Consider the following 13648-nt stretch of genomic DNA (forward strand, 5'->3'; position numbering starts at 1 on the left):
AGAGCAATGTCAGAGTTTACTGCCTGTTTTTTTCTAGGCCATTTATGGTTATGAGTCTTACATTTAAGTCTTTAATCCATTTTGAGTTTATTCTTGTATATGGTTTAAGAAGGCAGTAGCTTCATTTTTTTTTTTGTATATACCTGTCCAGTCTCCCCAACAACATTTATTGAATGAACTGTCTTTACCTCATTGTGTTTCCTTGCTTCCTTTGTCATAGATTAATTGACCATAGAGATGTGGGTTTATTTCTGGGCTTTGTATTCTGATTCATTGATCTATGTGTCTGTTTTTATGCAGGTACAATGTCGTTTTGATTAATATGGCCTTGTACTATAGTTTGATATCAGGTATCATGATAGCTCCCCCTTTGCTCTCAAGATTGGTGTGGTTGTTTGGGGTCCTTGGCGGTTCCATATAAATTTTAGAATTATTTTGCTCTAGTTCTGTGAAAAGTGCCATTTTGATAGGGATTGCATTAGATTTCTAGATTGCTTTGGGTAGTATGGACATTTTAATTATATTAATTCTTTCTCTCCATGCGCATGGTATAGGCCTCCATTTATTTGTATATTCTCCAATTTCTTTCTTCAATGTCCTATAACTTTCTGAGTACAAGTCTTTTATCTCCTTGGTTAATTTATTCCTAGGTAATTTATTTATTTTGATGTAATTGTCAATGGCATTCTTTTCTTAATTTTATTTTCTGGTAGTTCATTATTGGTGTATAAAAATGAAACTTATTTCTGAATATTAATTTTGTATTCTACTAATTTATTGAATTCATTTATCAGGTCTAAATTTTTAAAAAATATATTTTTATTGATTTCAGAGAGTAAAAGAGAGGGAGAGAGAGAGAGAAGCATCAATGATGAGAGAGAATCATTGATGGGCTGCCTCCAGCACACCCCCTACTAGGGATCAAGCCTGCAACCTGGGCATATACCCTGACCAGGAATCAAACCATGACCTCCTGGTTCATAGGTCAATACTGAACCACTGAGCCACACCAGCCGGGCTAATTTTTTTTATGGGATCTTTAGGGTTCTATGTAGTATCATGTCATCTACAAATAATGACAATTTCACTTCTTCCTTTCCAATTTAGATGCTTTTTATTTCTTTTTCTTATCTGATTGCTGTGGCTAGAACTTCTAATACTATGTTGAATAAGAGTGGTGAAAGTGGACTTCCTTGTCTTGTTCCTGATCTTAAGGAAAAAAACACTTTTAGCTTTTCCCCATTGAGTATGGTGTTTGCTGTGGTATGTCATGTAGTATGACTATCACACTTTCAATAATGTTACTAACCAAAAGCTCAATGTTGTGATCCTATGTTAAACATGTTAAACATGGAGATATTTAATCCTTATTGGAAGTATCTTACAGAAACCTTCTTCATAGACACAAATTGTAAGGGCAAATGTATTATGAAAACACTGACAAATAATGAGAATTATCATTCTCAGAAGTTGGAGGAGAGGGAGGTCAGGGAATGTTGTCATTTCAATGAAGACCAGATCTAAAATACATATGGTCAGAGGAAAATAAAGTGACAAGATGTGGGAGGCTACTTTTGGGACATGTAGTAAAATGTGATTAACAGAATAATCTTAGTAATACAGCCAAAATACTTAATCTCTGAAGAAAAAAAAGATTGCTCACAAAATAAATTAAATTGGGGAATAGCAGGCACTTAAAATTCAGCATGTCCAAAATAAGACTCATTGTTTTTTGCACCAATCTTCCTACACCTGATTTTTCTCTTGTGTTCTCTCTCTTTTAGACAGTACCACTACTAAAAGTGGTGTATATGGTTTAAAAGTAGTGTATATAGATTGCAGCTATCATCTAACTGACCTTCTTATTTCTCCTTTCTATCTCTTACATGTCACCATCCTCTATTATGTCAAAATAAATTTTCTAAAAACAGTCAACTGGTTGTGTTCTTCCTTTGCTCATCGTTGTCAATGGACATCTGATGTTTACAAGATAAAACCCAACTCTCTAAGCAGTTGAAAAGGCTGTCCAGGATCTGTCCCCAGGCTACCAGATCAGGTTACTCACCCTGCAGAGGGCCCTTGCACTTTAGCTACTGTCAGTGTGCTCTCTTCCCCAAATGAGCCTTCTCCTTCTGGGTCTCCCAGCCTTTGCCCACATTCCTGAAATGCCAACTTCAGTTGGTTGACTCCACAGACTCCTATTCATCTGTGAAGATCCAGACTCATTAGAACTTTTGTGAAAACCTCCTGGACACCCCCTACAGAGTTAGTTGAAACTTCTGATTACTTGTAGCATTTGCTTCAGACTTCTAAGACAGCATTTAGAGAAACCACATTTTAATTTGGCTTAAATATCTCTCTTACTTACTACATTATGAGGGTAGGAACTTTTTCTGGCTATTAAAAAATGCTTATTTAGTGAACGAATGAAAGAGATTCAATGTCTTTGGCAGGGGGTTTCAATGCAATTTTATAGAAAGAGAAATTTATAAAGTCAATGACCAAATAGTTATAGTATTTTGCTAAAATTGTCTAGTAAAAGGATATTGGGTGAGATACTTTTTATATTACTAAATTAAGATGATGAAATATTTGTTTCTTCTTTGTTACAAAGACAGTGTACATATATATGTGGATATATATTATATATAATTAAAATATTTGTTTACTGCAAAGATAGCAGATATATATTACATATATGTATACATACATATATATTTAAGTTATGAAATAAAAAGAAAGAAGATCAAAGACTTTTAAAAATGAGTAAATGGCCCTACCCAGTTTGGCTCAGTGGATAGAACCTCGGCTCTCAGACTGAGGGGTCTCAGATTCCATTCCGGCCAAGGGCACATACCTCCGTTGCAGGCTCAGCCTGGGTCAGGGAGCGTGTGGGAGGCAACCAATCAACGTGTCTCTCTCACTTCAGTGTTTTTCTCTCTCAGTCTCTCCCCCTCCCTTCCACTCTCTCTAAAAATCAATGGAAAAATATCCTTGGGTGAGGATTAAAACAAACAAAAAACAACAACAAAAAAAAAAGAGTAAATGTATAGAGGTAGTGAGATAAACAGATTAAATATTACAAGATGATATTTGAAATAGCAAGTTTAAGTGTGATTTTGATTCATAATGACTTCATTCTCTAACATCACCAAAATCTTCTATTTTCTTTATATGAATTTATGGTACCACCATCCACCCAGGCACCGAAGCCAGAGGTAGAGGCATTAGTCAGCTACTTCTCATGTTCAGTCACCAAGTGCTATCTATTTTATTTCTTAAATACTAAAAAAATGGAATCACTAATATAGTCCCACTCTCTTTTAGGCACTATTCTAAGCACTTAATCTAGATTAATTTATTTAGTTGTACCCATAACCCTATCGTGTGGGCACTCCTATTACCATCCCTATTTTATAAATGGGGGTTCAGAGAGGTTAAGTAAATTGCCCATGGTTGCATAGACAGGAAGTAGTGGAGTTACTGTTTGAACCCGGACAGACTAGCTTTAGTCAGTATGCTTAACTCAGCACTTGACTGCCTCTCCTCAGGCCTCCTGCCCCAATCAGTCAGGATTAGTCTTCCTTCCCTGCACCCACTAACACTCACTTAGATGCCTATACCTTCTTCTCACAGGTCTACCTGCTTCCAGTCAGTCACATCTCAATTCCAACCTCAACTAAGCACCCAAAGTCAGATGTTTAAATTGCCCATCCGATACCACCTCCATACTTAAAATACAACAGTGGATTCCTATTTTAAACTTGTTTTTACTGTTACTATAGCTGGAAATAGTATGCTTGTTGATTTTGACTATAGGACTTTTTCTTCAAGTGAAAATTTAATGGAAAACAATAAAATCTTTAACTTGACCAGCTCTGATTAAAGCTCTATGCTTGTGATGGGCTGATGGTTCAAGAAGGGGCCCTAAGGGATCCCTAAGTGGAGATTTTTTAAAAAAAATTTCTTTATTGATTAAGGTATCACATATTTGTCCTCATCCCCCCATTCCCATCCCACACCCTTCCCCACACATGCCCCCACCCCCCTGTTGTCCTTAACCGCTGGTTAGGCTCATAAGCTTGCACACAAGTCCTTTGGTTGATCTCTCCCCTTTACCCCCTAAGTGGAGATTTGAAAGCAGCATGAGAGATACCTGAGAAAGCCAGGCCACTGGTTCCTGCATCAGCCAGACAGGTGAGAAACAATCCTGGAGGTCTAAGGGGGGTAACAGACAGAACAGTTGCTAAAGAATGCAGGGCTGGCCTGCATTCCTCCTTTCCTCTTGGCCTCTTCCTTTCTCTGGGCTGTGGGACTTTCTTCCTTGTATCATAATTCCAAGATCTTAATGTCCCCAGACCTTTCTTTGACTCTTGGCCATATCTAGTGGAAGGAGCCTGCACTATGTAAAGCCTTGTCAAGATGCCTCTATCAGATAGATAGTGGTTCTCAAAAAGTGGTCCTCAGTCCCAGGGGTCTCTGAAACCAGTTAAGGAGATCCTTAAGATCAAATCTATCCATAAAGTAATACTAAGGTCATAATTTGCCTTTTTTTTTTTTTTTTAACTTTGTAGACATTTGCACTGATGGGTAAACTGCTAGAGCCATAGCACAGCTGGCACCAAATCAAATACAGTTGATATGAAAACTGCATTGGTAGTTATTGTATTCTTCACTGCTACACACATCATGGTTAAAAAAAAGAGCCAGTTTCACTGAAGAATATCCCTGGTTAAGCAGTAAGAATTCTTCTTTTTATTAAATCTTAACATTGGAATATACATTTTTAAATGTGTGAAGCACTTCTGCTACATAAGTATGATTGTCACCAGGAAAAGCACTTGTGTGATTGTTTAAGTTGCAAGATGAATTAATACCATATAGGTCAGCTTTCCAGACTTAGTACTTGGCAGATATTGTTTGCAAAACAAACAAACTGGGCCTGTCAATTTAAGGAAAACAATTGGCAGCATTTGTTGCCAATGAAAGAATTCAAGCTTTCAAGAAAAAAAAATAGAATTTTTCAAAACTCTTATCTGTTACTATGAACTTAGCTTTCTAATTCTAAGACTTTACTGATAAAATCAGTGGTGGTATTAATGAATGAAGGTTTTTCATATTGTATCATAAAAACTGTCTACATTTGGAAGGTCTATGGAGCTCAGTGAACACATATTTTCTAATGACCAATGCCTGATGCAAAATTATCTCTGGGTAAGAGATCTATTCAAAGGAAAAGACAGACCAATGGTTATTATTATAACAGAGGAGGAAAACTTCACTGATGGTTTTACATTCCACAGTGTAGCTAATGGTTAAGAGATGAGCACTTGTTGTGTTTTGGTGTAATAGAAAAGAAGAACTCCACAGTTATCTGGAAAGGCAACTGGACTATTCCTCCCTTCTCTAACCATATGTTTGTGTGAGGCTATATTTTCTTCATACAACTCTAGGAAAAACAATGCATCATATCAGAGTGGGTACAGAACAGAGAGGAGAATACAATTGTCTTCTATTAAAAATTTCAAAAATAAACAATGCAACTCTTTTCATTAATATTTTTATAGTTATTTTTCATAAATTATATTACATGTTACCTCTAATGAGAAAAACATGTTCTTTTTGAATGTCTACTAGGGTAAATATTTGATAGATATACCTACATTAAAAATGTTTTTGGTGTCTTTGATTTTTAAGAGAGTATAAAGGTCCTGAGACTAAAAAAATTGAAGAACTACTACTGTGTTGATAATTATATAAAATCTAAAAATCACTCAAGTTCAAATTTTCTTAGGTTCTATAAGCTTGATATTAAAATTCTATGATATTAACATTAAAAGTACATATATTTATTCCTCCATATTGTCTGGGCATATTATGCCTTTTAGTTTGCTGTATGCTTTCCTAGTTTAATTAGACCAACAACATATTTTAAAAGTGATATTATTTGGGGTACTTTCCTCTTTAACACTCTGTTTTCTGTTCAACTCAGTCCTCTATTATTGGAATGGCAGAAACATTTATATATTATTTTCTTTTACTTATTCATTTATTTTAAAAATGTTCACTAAGCATTGTGTTAAGACAGTAGAATGAAGATAATTAGTTCCTTCATGGAGCTTACAGTTCAGTAGGTGAGACAGAGAAGTAAATTAAAGATTACAAAAAAGACGTTTTGGAGCTATGATCAACATATGCACATCTATATAATAAAAGCCTAAGTGATCGTTACAGCAGAACAACTAGAACGACCGGTTGCTATGATGCACACTGACCACCAGGGGGCAGACACTCAAGGCAGGAGCTGCCCCCTGGTAGTCAGTGCGATCCCACAGGGGGCGTGCTGCTCAGCCAGAAGCAGGGCTCACGGCTGGTGAGTGCAGTGGCGGTGGTGGGAGCCTTTCCCGCCTCTGCAGCAGTGCTAAGGAGCAGCGAGCAGGTGAGCGGTAAGGAGTGAGGGGTCCAGGACTGTGAGAGAGCACAGGCCAGGCTGTGGGACCCACTCTCCCCCAGTGCACGAATTTTGTGCACCAGGCTTCTAGTACTTAATAAAGAATCATAGAGCCCAACCTGGGAGCATTAGTACCTGAAGCCTTAATTGAATGAAGATAAGCCAGTGGTCAGGTGAAAAAGTCAAGAAAGGGCAATCCTGGCAGAAGAGGCTGGATGACCAATGGTATAGAGGTAAGAAATGGGAGGGTGCAAGTACTTTTGTGTTGTTGGGGCATAAAGGGTGAGGCTGGAGGGGAAAAATAAGGCAACAAAGGAAGTGGGAACCAGAAGATAACACAAGCCATGATAAGGAGGTTGAGAGTAATCTGATCGACTAGTGGTGTTTAAGGGGGTTCCATGAAGCAAAAGCAATGACTGAAAGCTGCAGGTCTGTGGAAATGCTTTGTATGGCCAAGCAACATGCTTAAAGTGGATTTGAATACATTTCTCCAGTTTGTCACAGTCTTCAACATTCTCCATGGTCTTGTCTCTTGTCTCTTCTCTTCTTGTTCCTTCATTTCTCATATGTCCCCTGGTTACTATTTTACTGACACTGAAGCCATCTGTGTTGTACTGTCCATTTGTGTCCAAAGGTGTCTCTCATCTAGTTTTTACTTAAATCCTTGTTGCTCAAACCCTTGATATATGAAGTACAGCCCCTCCCACCAAAATGAAATTAAAAAATTTTGGAAAACAGTGACTACAAATCTCTTTTCAGGAGATTTACAATATATATTTGTACATTAATGCTACTGCTAAGAACTGCATTAAACATAAAACAACTAATGTGTTGCTTAACACAGTATTTTCAAAGCGGATCTGACCATGGGATCACCCCTTTTATTAAGAGAATGCCAACTAACATTTCGAACAGCCATTTCACAGTGTGGCCTGGGAATGTCTAAGAGTCTCTGAGATCCTCACAGGGTTCATATATGAAGTCAAAGGATTTCATAACACTAAGGAATTATTTCCTTTCTCATTCTCATTCTTTCAAGAGTGTACAGTGGAGTGTTCCAGAGGTAGAGGGTATGCAATATTATAACAAATAAGTACAGAAGTGGTTAAGAGAATCTACAAAGCCAAATAAAGACGGGTTTTGAAAAAATGTAAAACAGTGTCACTTTTCTTTCTACTTTAAAAATGTTTTTTTTTTTTTTAAATAAAACTACTATGTTAACATGCTAATAGGTTAAAAAAGTCTCTTATTTTGGCCCTACCAGCTGGCATGGCTCAGTGGTTGAGTGTCAACCTCTGAACTAGGAGGTCATGGTTTGATTCCCGGTCAGGGCACATGCCCTGATTGCAGGCTTGATCCCCAGTGTGGGGCGTGCAATAGGCAGCCAATCAGTGTTTCTCTATCATCATCAATGTTTTTATCTCTCTCTCCCTCTTCCTTCCTATCTGAAATAAACAAAAATATATTTTAAAAAATCTCTTAGTTTTGGATTTCTAATATGCCAGGTATCTACAAATACAGCTCATTTTCTTTAGGGTTCTGAGGCCCAAGAGTTTGAACATTGCTGACCTAATAGAATAACTAGTAGTGGATAACTATTATTTTTGCCTGCCCAGCAGCACAGCATCAACTCCTTATCTTTTTGATATATACACTTTAATTTTCTTTTGGGAATTACCTCTCCCTTCCTCTTAGCTCATGAGATTCAGATTGGGTTAACTCAATTGTCTGGCTAAAGGGAATGACATTTGATTCAGGCCTATATCCAGCCATGGCTGAGTCTAGACCTAAGCCTACATTTTCAAATGTATGAACCAATAATTATTGTCACTTGACTTCAAAAGAATTCTGTCTTAGTACACCAGGTTACTAGGAGATACAGTTTGATAAATGTTAATCTAATTACATGTTGTTTGTGGCTGAGTAGTGATAACTTGAATCTTCAGTTGTGTTCTTGGTCTTGGCATCACTTAATATGTATTAGTGATGATTTAATTATTTCTATTTTGGAAACAAATTAACTGATTATCTGATATCTATATATATAAAAGTCTAAGCGACTGGTTGACCATTCGACCATTCAACTATTTGACCAGTAGCTATGATGTGCACTGACCACCAGGGGGCAAACACTCAATGCACAGGCATGGAAACATGGAACAGACTGATGATTCTCAGAGAGAAGTGGGGTGGGGGGAAGGCAGGAAGAGATTAATCAAAGATCTTATATGCATACTAGAGGCCCAGTGCATGGATTTGTGCACCTGGGGTCCCTCGGCTTGGCCTGTGTGGATTGGGCTGAAACCAGCTGTCTGACATCCCTCGAGAGGTCCCAGATTGCGAGAGGGCACAGACAGGCTGAGGGACGCCCCCCCCCCCCCCCCCACAAGTGCATGAATGTCATGCACCAGGCCTCTAGTATAATGATAAGTGTACTAATGATTTCACAGTAAGACATATAAGTCCAACAGGGAGGATATATTAAACAAGTAATTACAAAACCACAAACATCCTCTGTTTAAGATAGCCCCCTGGTCATTTTCTCCTTGGGTAGCTATTAGGTATTTGTTTTAATCATTATCTTCACCCAAAGTGCCTTCTCTGACTCTCTGGAACAGGTTAGGCCCCATTATTATTAAAATGTTTTCATTGTTGTTGCACTTTGACTTCAAAACAGTTATTACTATTTTAGTTAGTTATTTGTTAGGTGATTTGTTCAATATGTTTTTAGAGTGTAAGCCCCCATGTTCTGTTTTGACCACCACTTTGTTCCTAGGGTCCAGCTTAGTGCTTGGTATATAGTGGGTTCCCACTAATGTATCTGTAGAGTGAATGAATGAATGAATGCATGAGTGTCATGACAGAAGTTAAGGGTGCTGTGAAAGAGGGACCCAGCCCAGGACTTGTGGAGAAGGGACATCTGAGCTGAGAGAGGAAGGACAGTAGGAGAGTCATCCCGAATGGGGAGATGGGAGAGAGGCACAGTACAGCTGGGAGTAGTGTTTGAAGCTGATGTATAAAATGAATCGAGCCAGATTGTGAAGGACCATTTGAGGTTTTTATTATCGAGTTTAGACTTAGAAGTCATTGAAAGATTGGAAACAGGGAGATGATAGATTTTTTTACTTTAAAAGGAAATCTTGATCAGTGTGTACAAAACGGTTCAGGGGCAAACAAGCCTGGAGATAATGGGACCAGTTAGGTGATGTGATTAATTCAGGTAAGAAGCTGTCGTTTTGACTGGGGTAGTGGCAGAGGTTCTGTGGATCCCTTCAATCATTTTTTATTCAACGTGTATTTACTGTGCACCTACTATGTATCAGGCAATGGTCTAGGAAATGGGGATATAGTGGTGAGTAATACAGATAAAGTCCTTGAAAATATCGGGTTTACATATTAATAGGGGAGTGGAATGCTGACAAATGAGTATGTAAATAAATAGGCAAAAAGAGAGGTTCCCTATCTTTGAAGGAGCAACAAGTAGACTAAAAGTGGAATTTCTGATCTAGCCTCTGGGTATTGGAATACAGTGGGATGACATCTTTAGGATAATAAAGGAAAAGAAGTGTCACATGAAGAACTGTAGAAATGTAATACATGTAATATACTAGTATGTACGAAGCTACTGGGTCAAACATACCTGACCATGATTCAGAGGTCAGAGGAACCTTCTTGCAGTCTGAGTATGAAAATGTTAAGGAATGCTCTAGCCAGTTTGGCTCAGTGGATAGAGTGTCGGCCTGTGGACTGAAGGGTCCCAGGTTTGATTCCGGTCAAGGGCACATGCCTGGGTTGCGGGCTCGATCCCCAGTAAGGGGGATGCAGGAGGCAGCTGATCAGTGATTCTCTCTCATCATTGATATTTCTCTCTCTCTCCCTCTCCCTTCCTCTCTGAAATAAAAATATTAAAAAAAAAAGAACATGTTAAGGAATAAAAACCATGGATAAAACAATGGGGAAAAACTGAAGGGGCTGCGCTAAAGTCATTGTGGGTTAGTTGTTACAACACATTTAAAAAATCTTTGGTCCTTATAAAGATTTAGAAAAAGGATGAAATATAGACTTGTTTTCCAAAAGAAGAAGAAGGACAAGGAAGAGGAGGAAAACAACCCCACTTCCCAAAGTTGACAAACAGAAAGTAGGAAGAGGCCCAAGACTGCAAGGAGTAGAATATTAATGTGAATTATTTCTATATTAGATTTTGAAAAAATTCTCCTCTTTCCCTAGCAAACTGATACACATGCATATATAAATGCTAAAAGCACTTCTGAACTTGAACAAATAATTTAATTTGTATGGGTGCTTTTTTTATCCAACCTCATTATGCTTCCTCAGTGTGTGCTGAGTTCTAAGTGTTCAGTTGAGGTCACCAGCTTTAATAACGTAGAGATGCGCCTTTTGTGATAAATCTTACCTATAGACGTGCCCATTAGAGAACTATGCAGAAAGAGGACACAACATTAGAAAGCATTAATGGAAAGTGGAAACATCCTAAGTTTTTCTAGGTTTCCAAATTGGCCAGAACCTCCCGTCCTTTCTGCTTGAAGATGTATCAGAATTTGTAATCAATGTTCATATTTTCATTTTCTCACCAAGAGCACAATTCTAAATGCAGTAGAATCTTTTAAAAAGCCCTGGAAAGTTTTCTTTAGCAATGAAACTAACATTTAACTCCACCACCAGCTTTGTGTAACATCCCTCTTTCCTGATTGACAGTTGGATGAGCCCTCCTGGGGTTGCCTCCTTGGGGTGTAGACCACTCTTATCTTTAGGGTAGTGAAGAAAAGAACTGCCAACCGGCAGGGGTGGCACATGATGAACTCTGTAGGAGTGTAATGTGTGATCCTATATGTGAAGCTACTGGGTCCGACCACTCTCTCTTTTCCCTTTTCTTTTTTAAAATCAGAGTTGGTACCTATAGGCTCTCTACTGCCACTTTCAAAACCTGCCTGCTAAAACCACTCTGAGGGCTCAGAAACATGGATTTGGGAGGGGGGGGTTCTGTTTTCCTAAGTCCGCCAAAAATAGTAATTCAGAACCTAAATTTGGAACTATGATAGAGACTGCAGTCTCAGGATCCCTGAGGATGGTCCTTGCTGATGTATTTGGGGAGGGGTGTGAGGGGTGGTTGGGAAGGACAGGGAGGAGAAACAGATAGGAAGGGCCTTCATGGATCCCCAAGTCCTATAGGGGAAGCTGAGGTTCAGGAATGCAAATTGCCTGGGGGACGTCCGACGTGACCTTTATCCTTAACTGAGACAGGGCCTCCGCATCTTCCCTGGCCCATCGCTGGGAACTCCAAAAAGGCAGCTGAGGATAGACCAGCGGTGTCTGTAACCACTGCAACAACCCACAGTCTCCTCCTTGGAGGGCCGATGGGGGAGGAGGCTTTCGAGTGAGAGAGTAAGAAAGAAGGGAGGCTGAAGGAAGGAAGGGGGGCCAGAGGTGGGAGTGGAAGAGGCAGCCTCGCCCAGGGCTGATTGGCTCCCGAGGCCAGCCCTCTCCAAGCGGTTTATAAGAGTTGGGGCGTCCGGGCGTCCAGCCCGCTCGCCCGCGCGCCCGGAGCAGCGCCCGGCTCTGAGCGCTCCCCGTCGAGGCCCGCCTGGCCCCGCGCCGGCTCAGCGCCGCCTTCGGAGCGGGCCGCGGGCACCCCAGCGAGGGAAGAAGCGAGAAGGAGGCGAGCGCCCGAGCGAGCGGGCGGAGCGCCATGCGCCGCGCCAGCCGAGACTACACCAAGTACCTGCGTGGCCCCGAGGAGATGGGCAGCGGCGGCTCCGGCGCCCCGCACGAGGGCCCCCTGCACGCCCCGCCGCCGCCCGCGCCGCCCATCCCGCACCAGCCCGCCGCCGCCTCCCGATTCATGTTCGTGGCCCTCCTGGGACTGGGGCTGGGCCAGGTCGTCTGCAGCGTCGCCCTGTTCCTCTACTTCCGAGCGCAGGTGAGTGCTCGCCTCCCCGGCGGGCGCGGGCCGGGCGCACCCACCTTGCTCCCCCCTCCCGCACTGGTGGGAAACGGAGTCCGGACGGCGGGGCTCGCCAGCTCTGGCTTATTGAGCAGAGGAAAGTGACCAGAGAGGGAGGGTCCGGCTCGCGGGCAGCCTGGAGCGGGGCCGGACGCGCGGGCACCGGTCCCCGCGCACGCACCGGGTCTCGCAGCGCGCGGAGGCTGAGCTCGCCGGGCCTGGTGCTTTTGAATTTCCCCCGGCGAGACAGCATTGGTCGCTCACCTCTTGTGCAAATTATTACACTTTTCCCTTCCTTCCACTTCTCACTGGGAGCTAAGAATTAATTTATGCCCGGTTAGGGGGAAAATGAGCGCCTTCACTTAAGTATGGAGCCTTTCTTCCCTTCGCCGCCCACCAGAGGGTCTGGGTGCCTGGGGCCAGCTGCTCTGCAGGGATGCGCGGGCCCGCGGTGCTAGTGCTGCTGGCGGGCAGCCGCTGGAGCCCCGGGTGGTGATGCCCAAGTTGCTAGAAGGGCCAAATGACAGCGCGACCAGGGAAACCAGGGCTCTGCTTACAGAAGAGGGAAGGACCCCGGCGCCTTCCCACTAAGGTGAGAAGAGGAAGGAAGCAAGGTGTGTGTGTGTGATGGTGGTGAAGTTCTCTCCCCTGACATAGCCTCACTACAATCTAGCAAATAACCAACCTTTTACAAGATGAGGAGGACAGCTTGGAACTGCAGAGATAGAAAGGAAGGGGTAAATCTGTAATATTATGCTTTCTGGTGGTTTATGCTCTTGTGTTTTCTTGGAAATTGCAGTGCAGTTGGTTGGATTCATTCAAATACTCTTGTCTGGTGCTGTGAACGCCTCAGAGGAAGTGGAGGGCTGACTGTGCATTTTTTTTTTTTTATGGGAAAAGAGAGTTGGGTTTGGACTTCATTGGTTTTCAGATTCAAAGGTGATTACTAAACCCAATGGGATGCATCAAAACATGGCAATGCCTGGGTTGTATGGGTTTTTGACACGTGTCAGTCGAACTCTATTACTTGATATCATAGGCTTTTGTTAAACTTTCATTATCCACTAGTTTGTGTTTTGTAGAACTAGTTTGATTATCTACTAAAACAAAGGTAGAAATAATATGTGCAATACTTTAGAAAATTTGTATTTGTGTAGTAATAAAAATAATCTATTGCAAGATTTTTTTTTCTAAGAACAACTTTGAGTGATTTACTTGCAACACAAATCTATATG

General features: G+C 41.2%; 1 protein-coding gene across 1 annotated transcript in view; it reads left to right on the plus strand.

Annotated features, from left to right (window-relative positions):
* Nucleotides 1-12013: 12013 nt before the first annotated feature.
* TNFSF11 (TNF superfamily member 11) overlaps nt 12014-13648 on the plus strand; it is a 33481-nt gene continuing 31846 nt past the window's right edge. The window contains exon 1 of the mRNA XM_079779346.1: nt 12014-12389. Within this exon, the coding sequence (XP_079635472.1) occupies nt 12159-12389 (231 nt within the window). The 5' untranslated portion in view covers nt 12014-12158. The remainder of the gene's footprint in view (nt 12390-13648) is intronic.

This window comes from Cnephaeus nilssonii (assembly GCF_951640355.1).
Source record: "Cnephaeus nilssonii genome assembly, chromosome: 8".
NCBI classification, from domain to species: Eukaryota; Metazoa; Chordata; class Mammalia; order Chiroptera; family Vespertilionidae; genus Cnephaeus; species Cnephaeus nilssonii.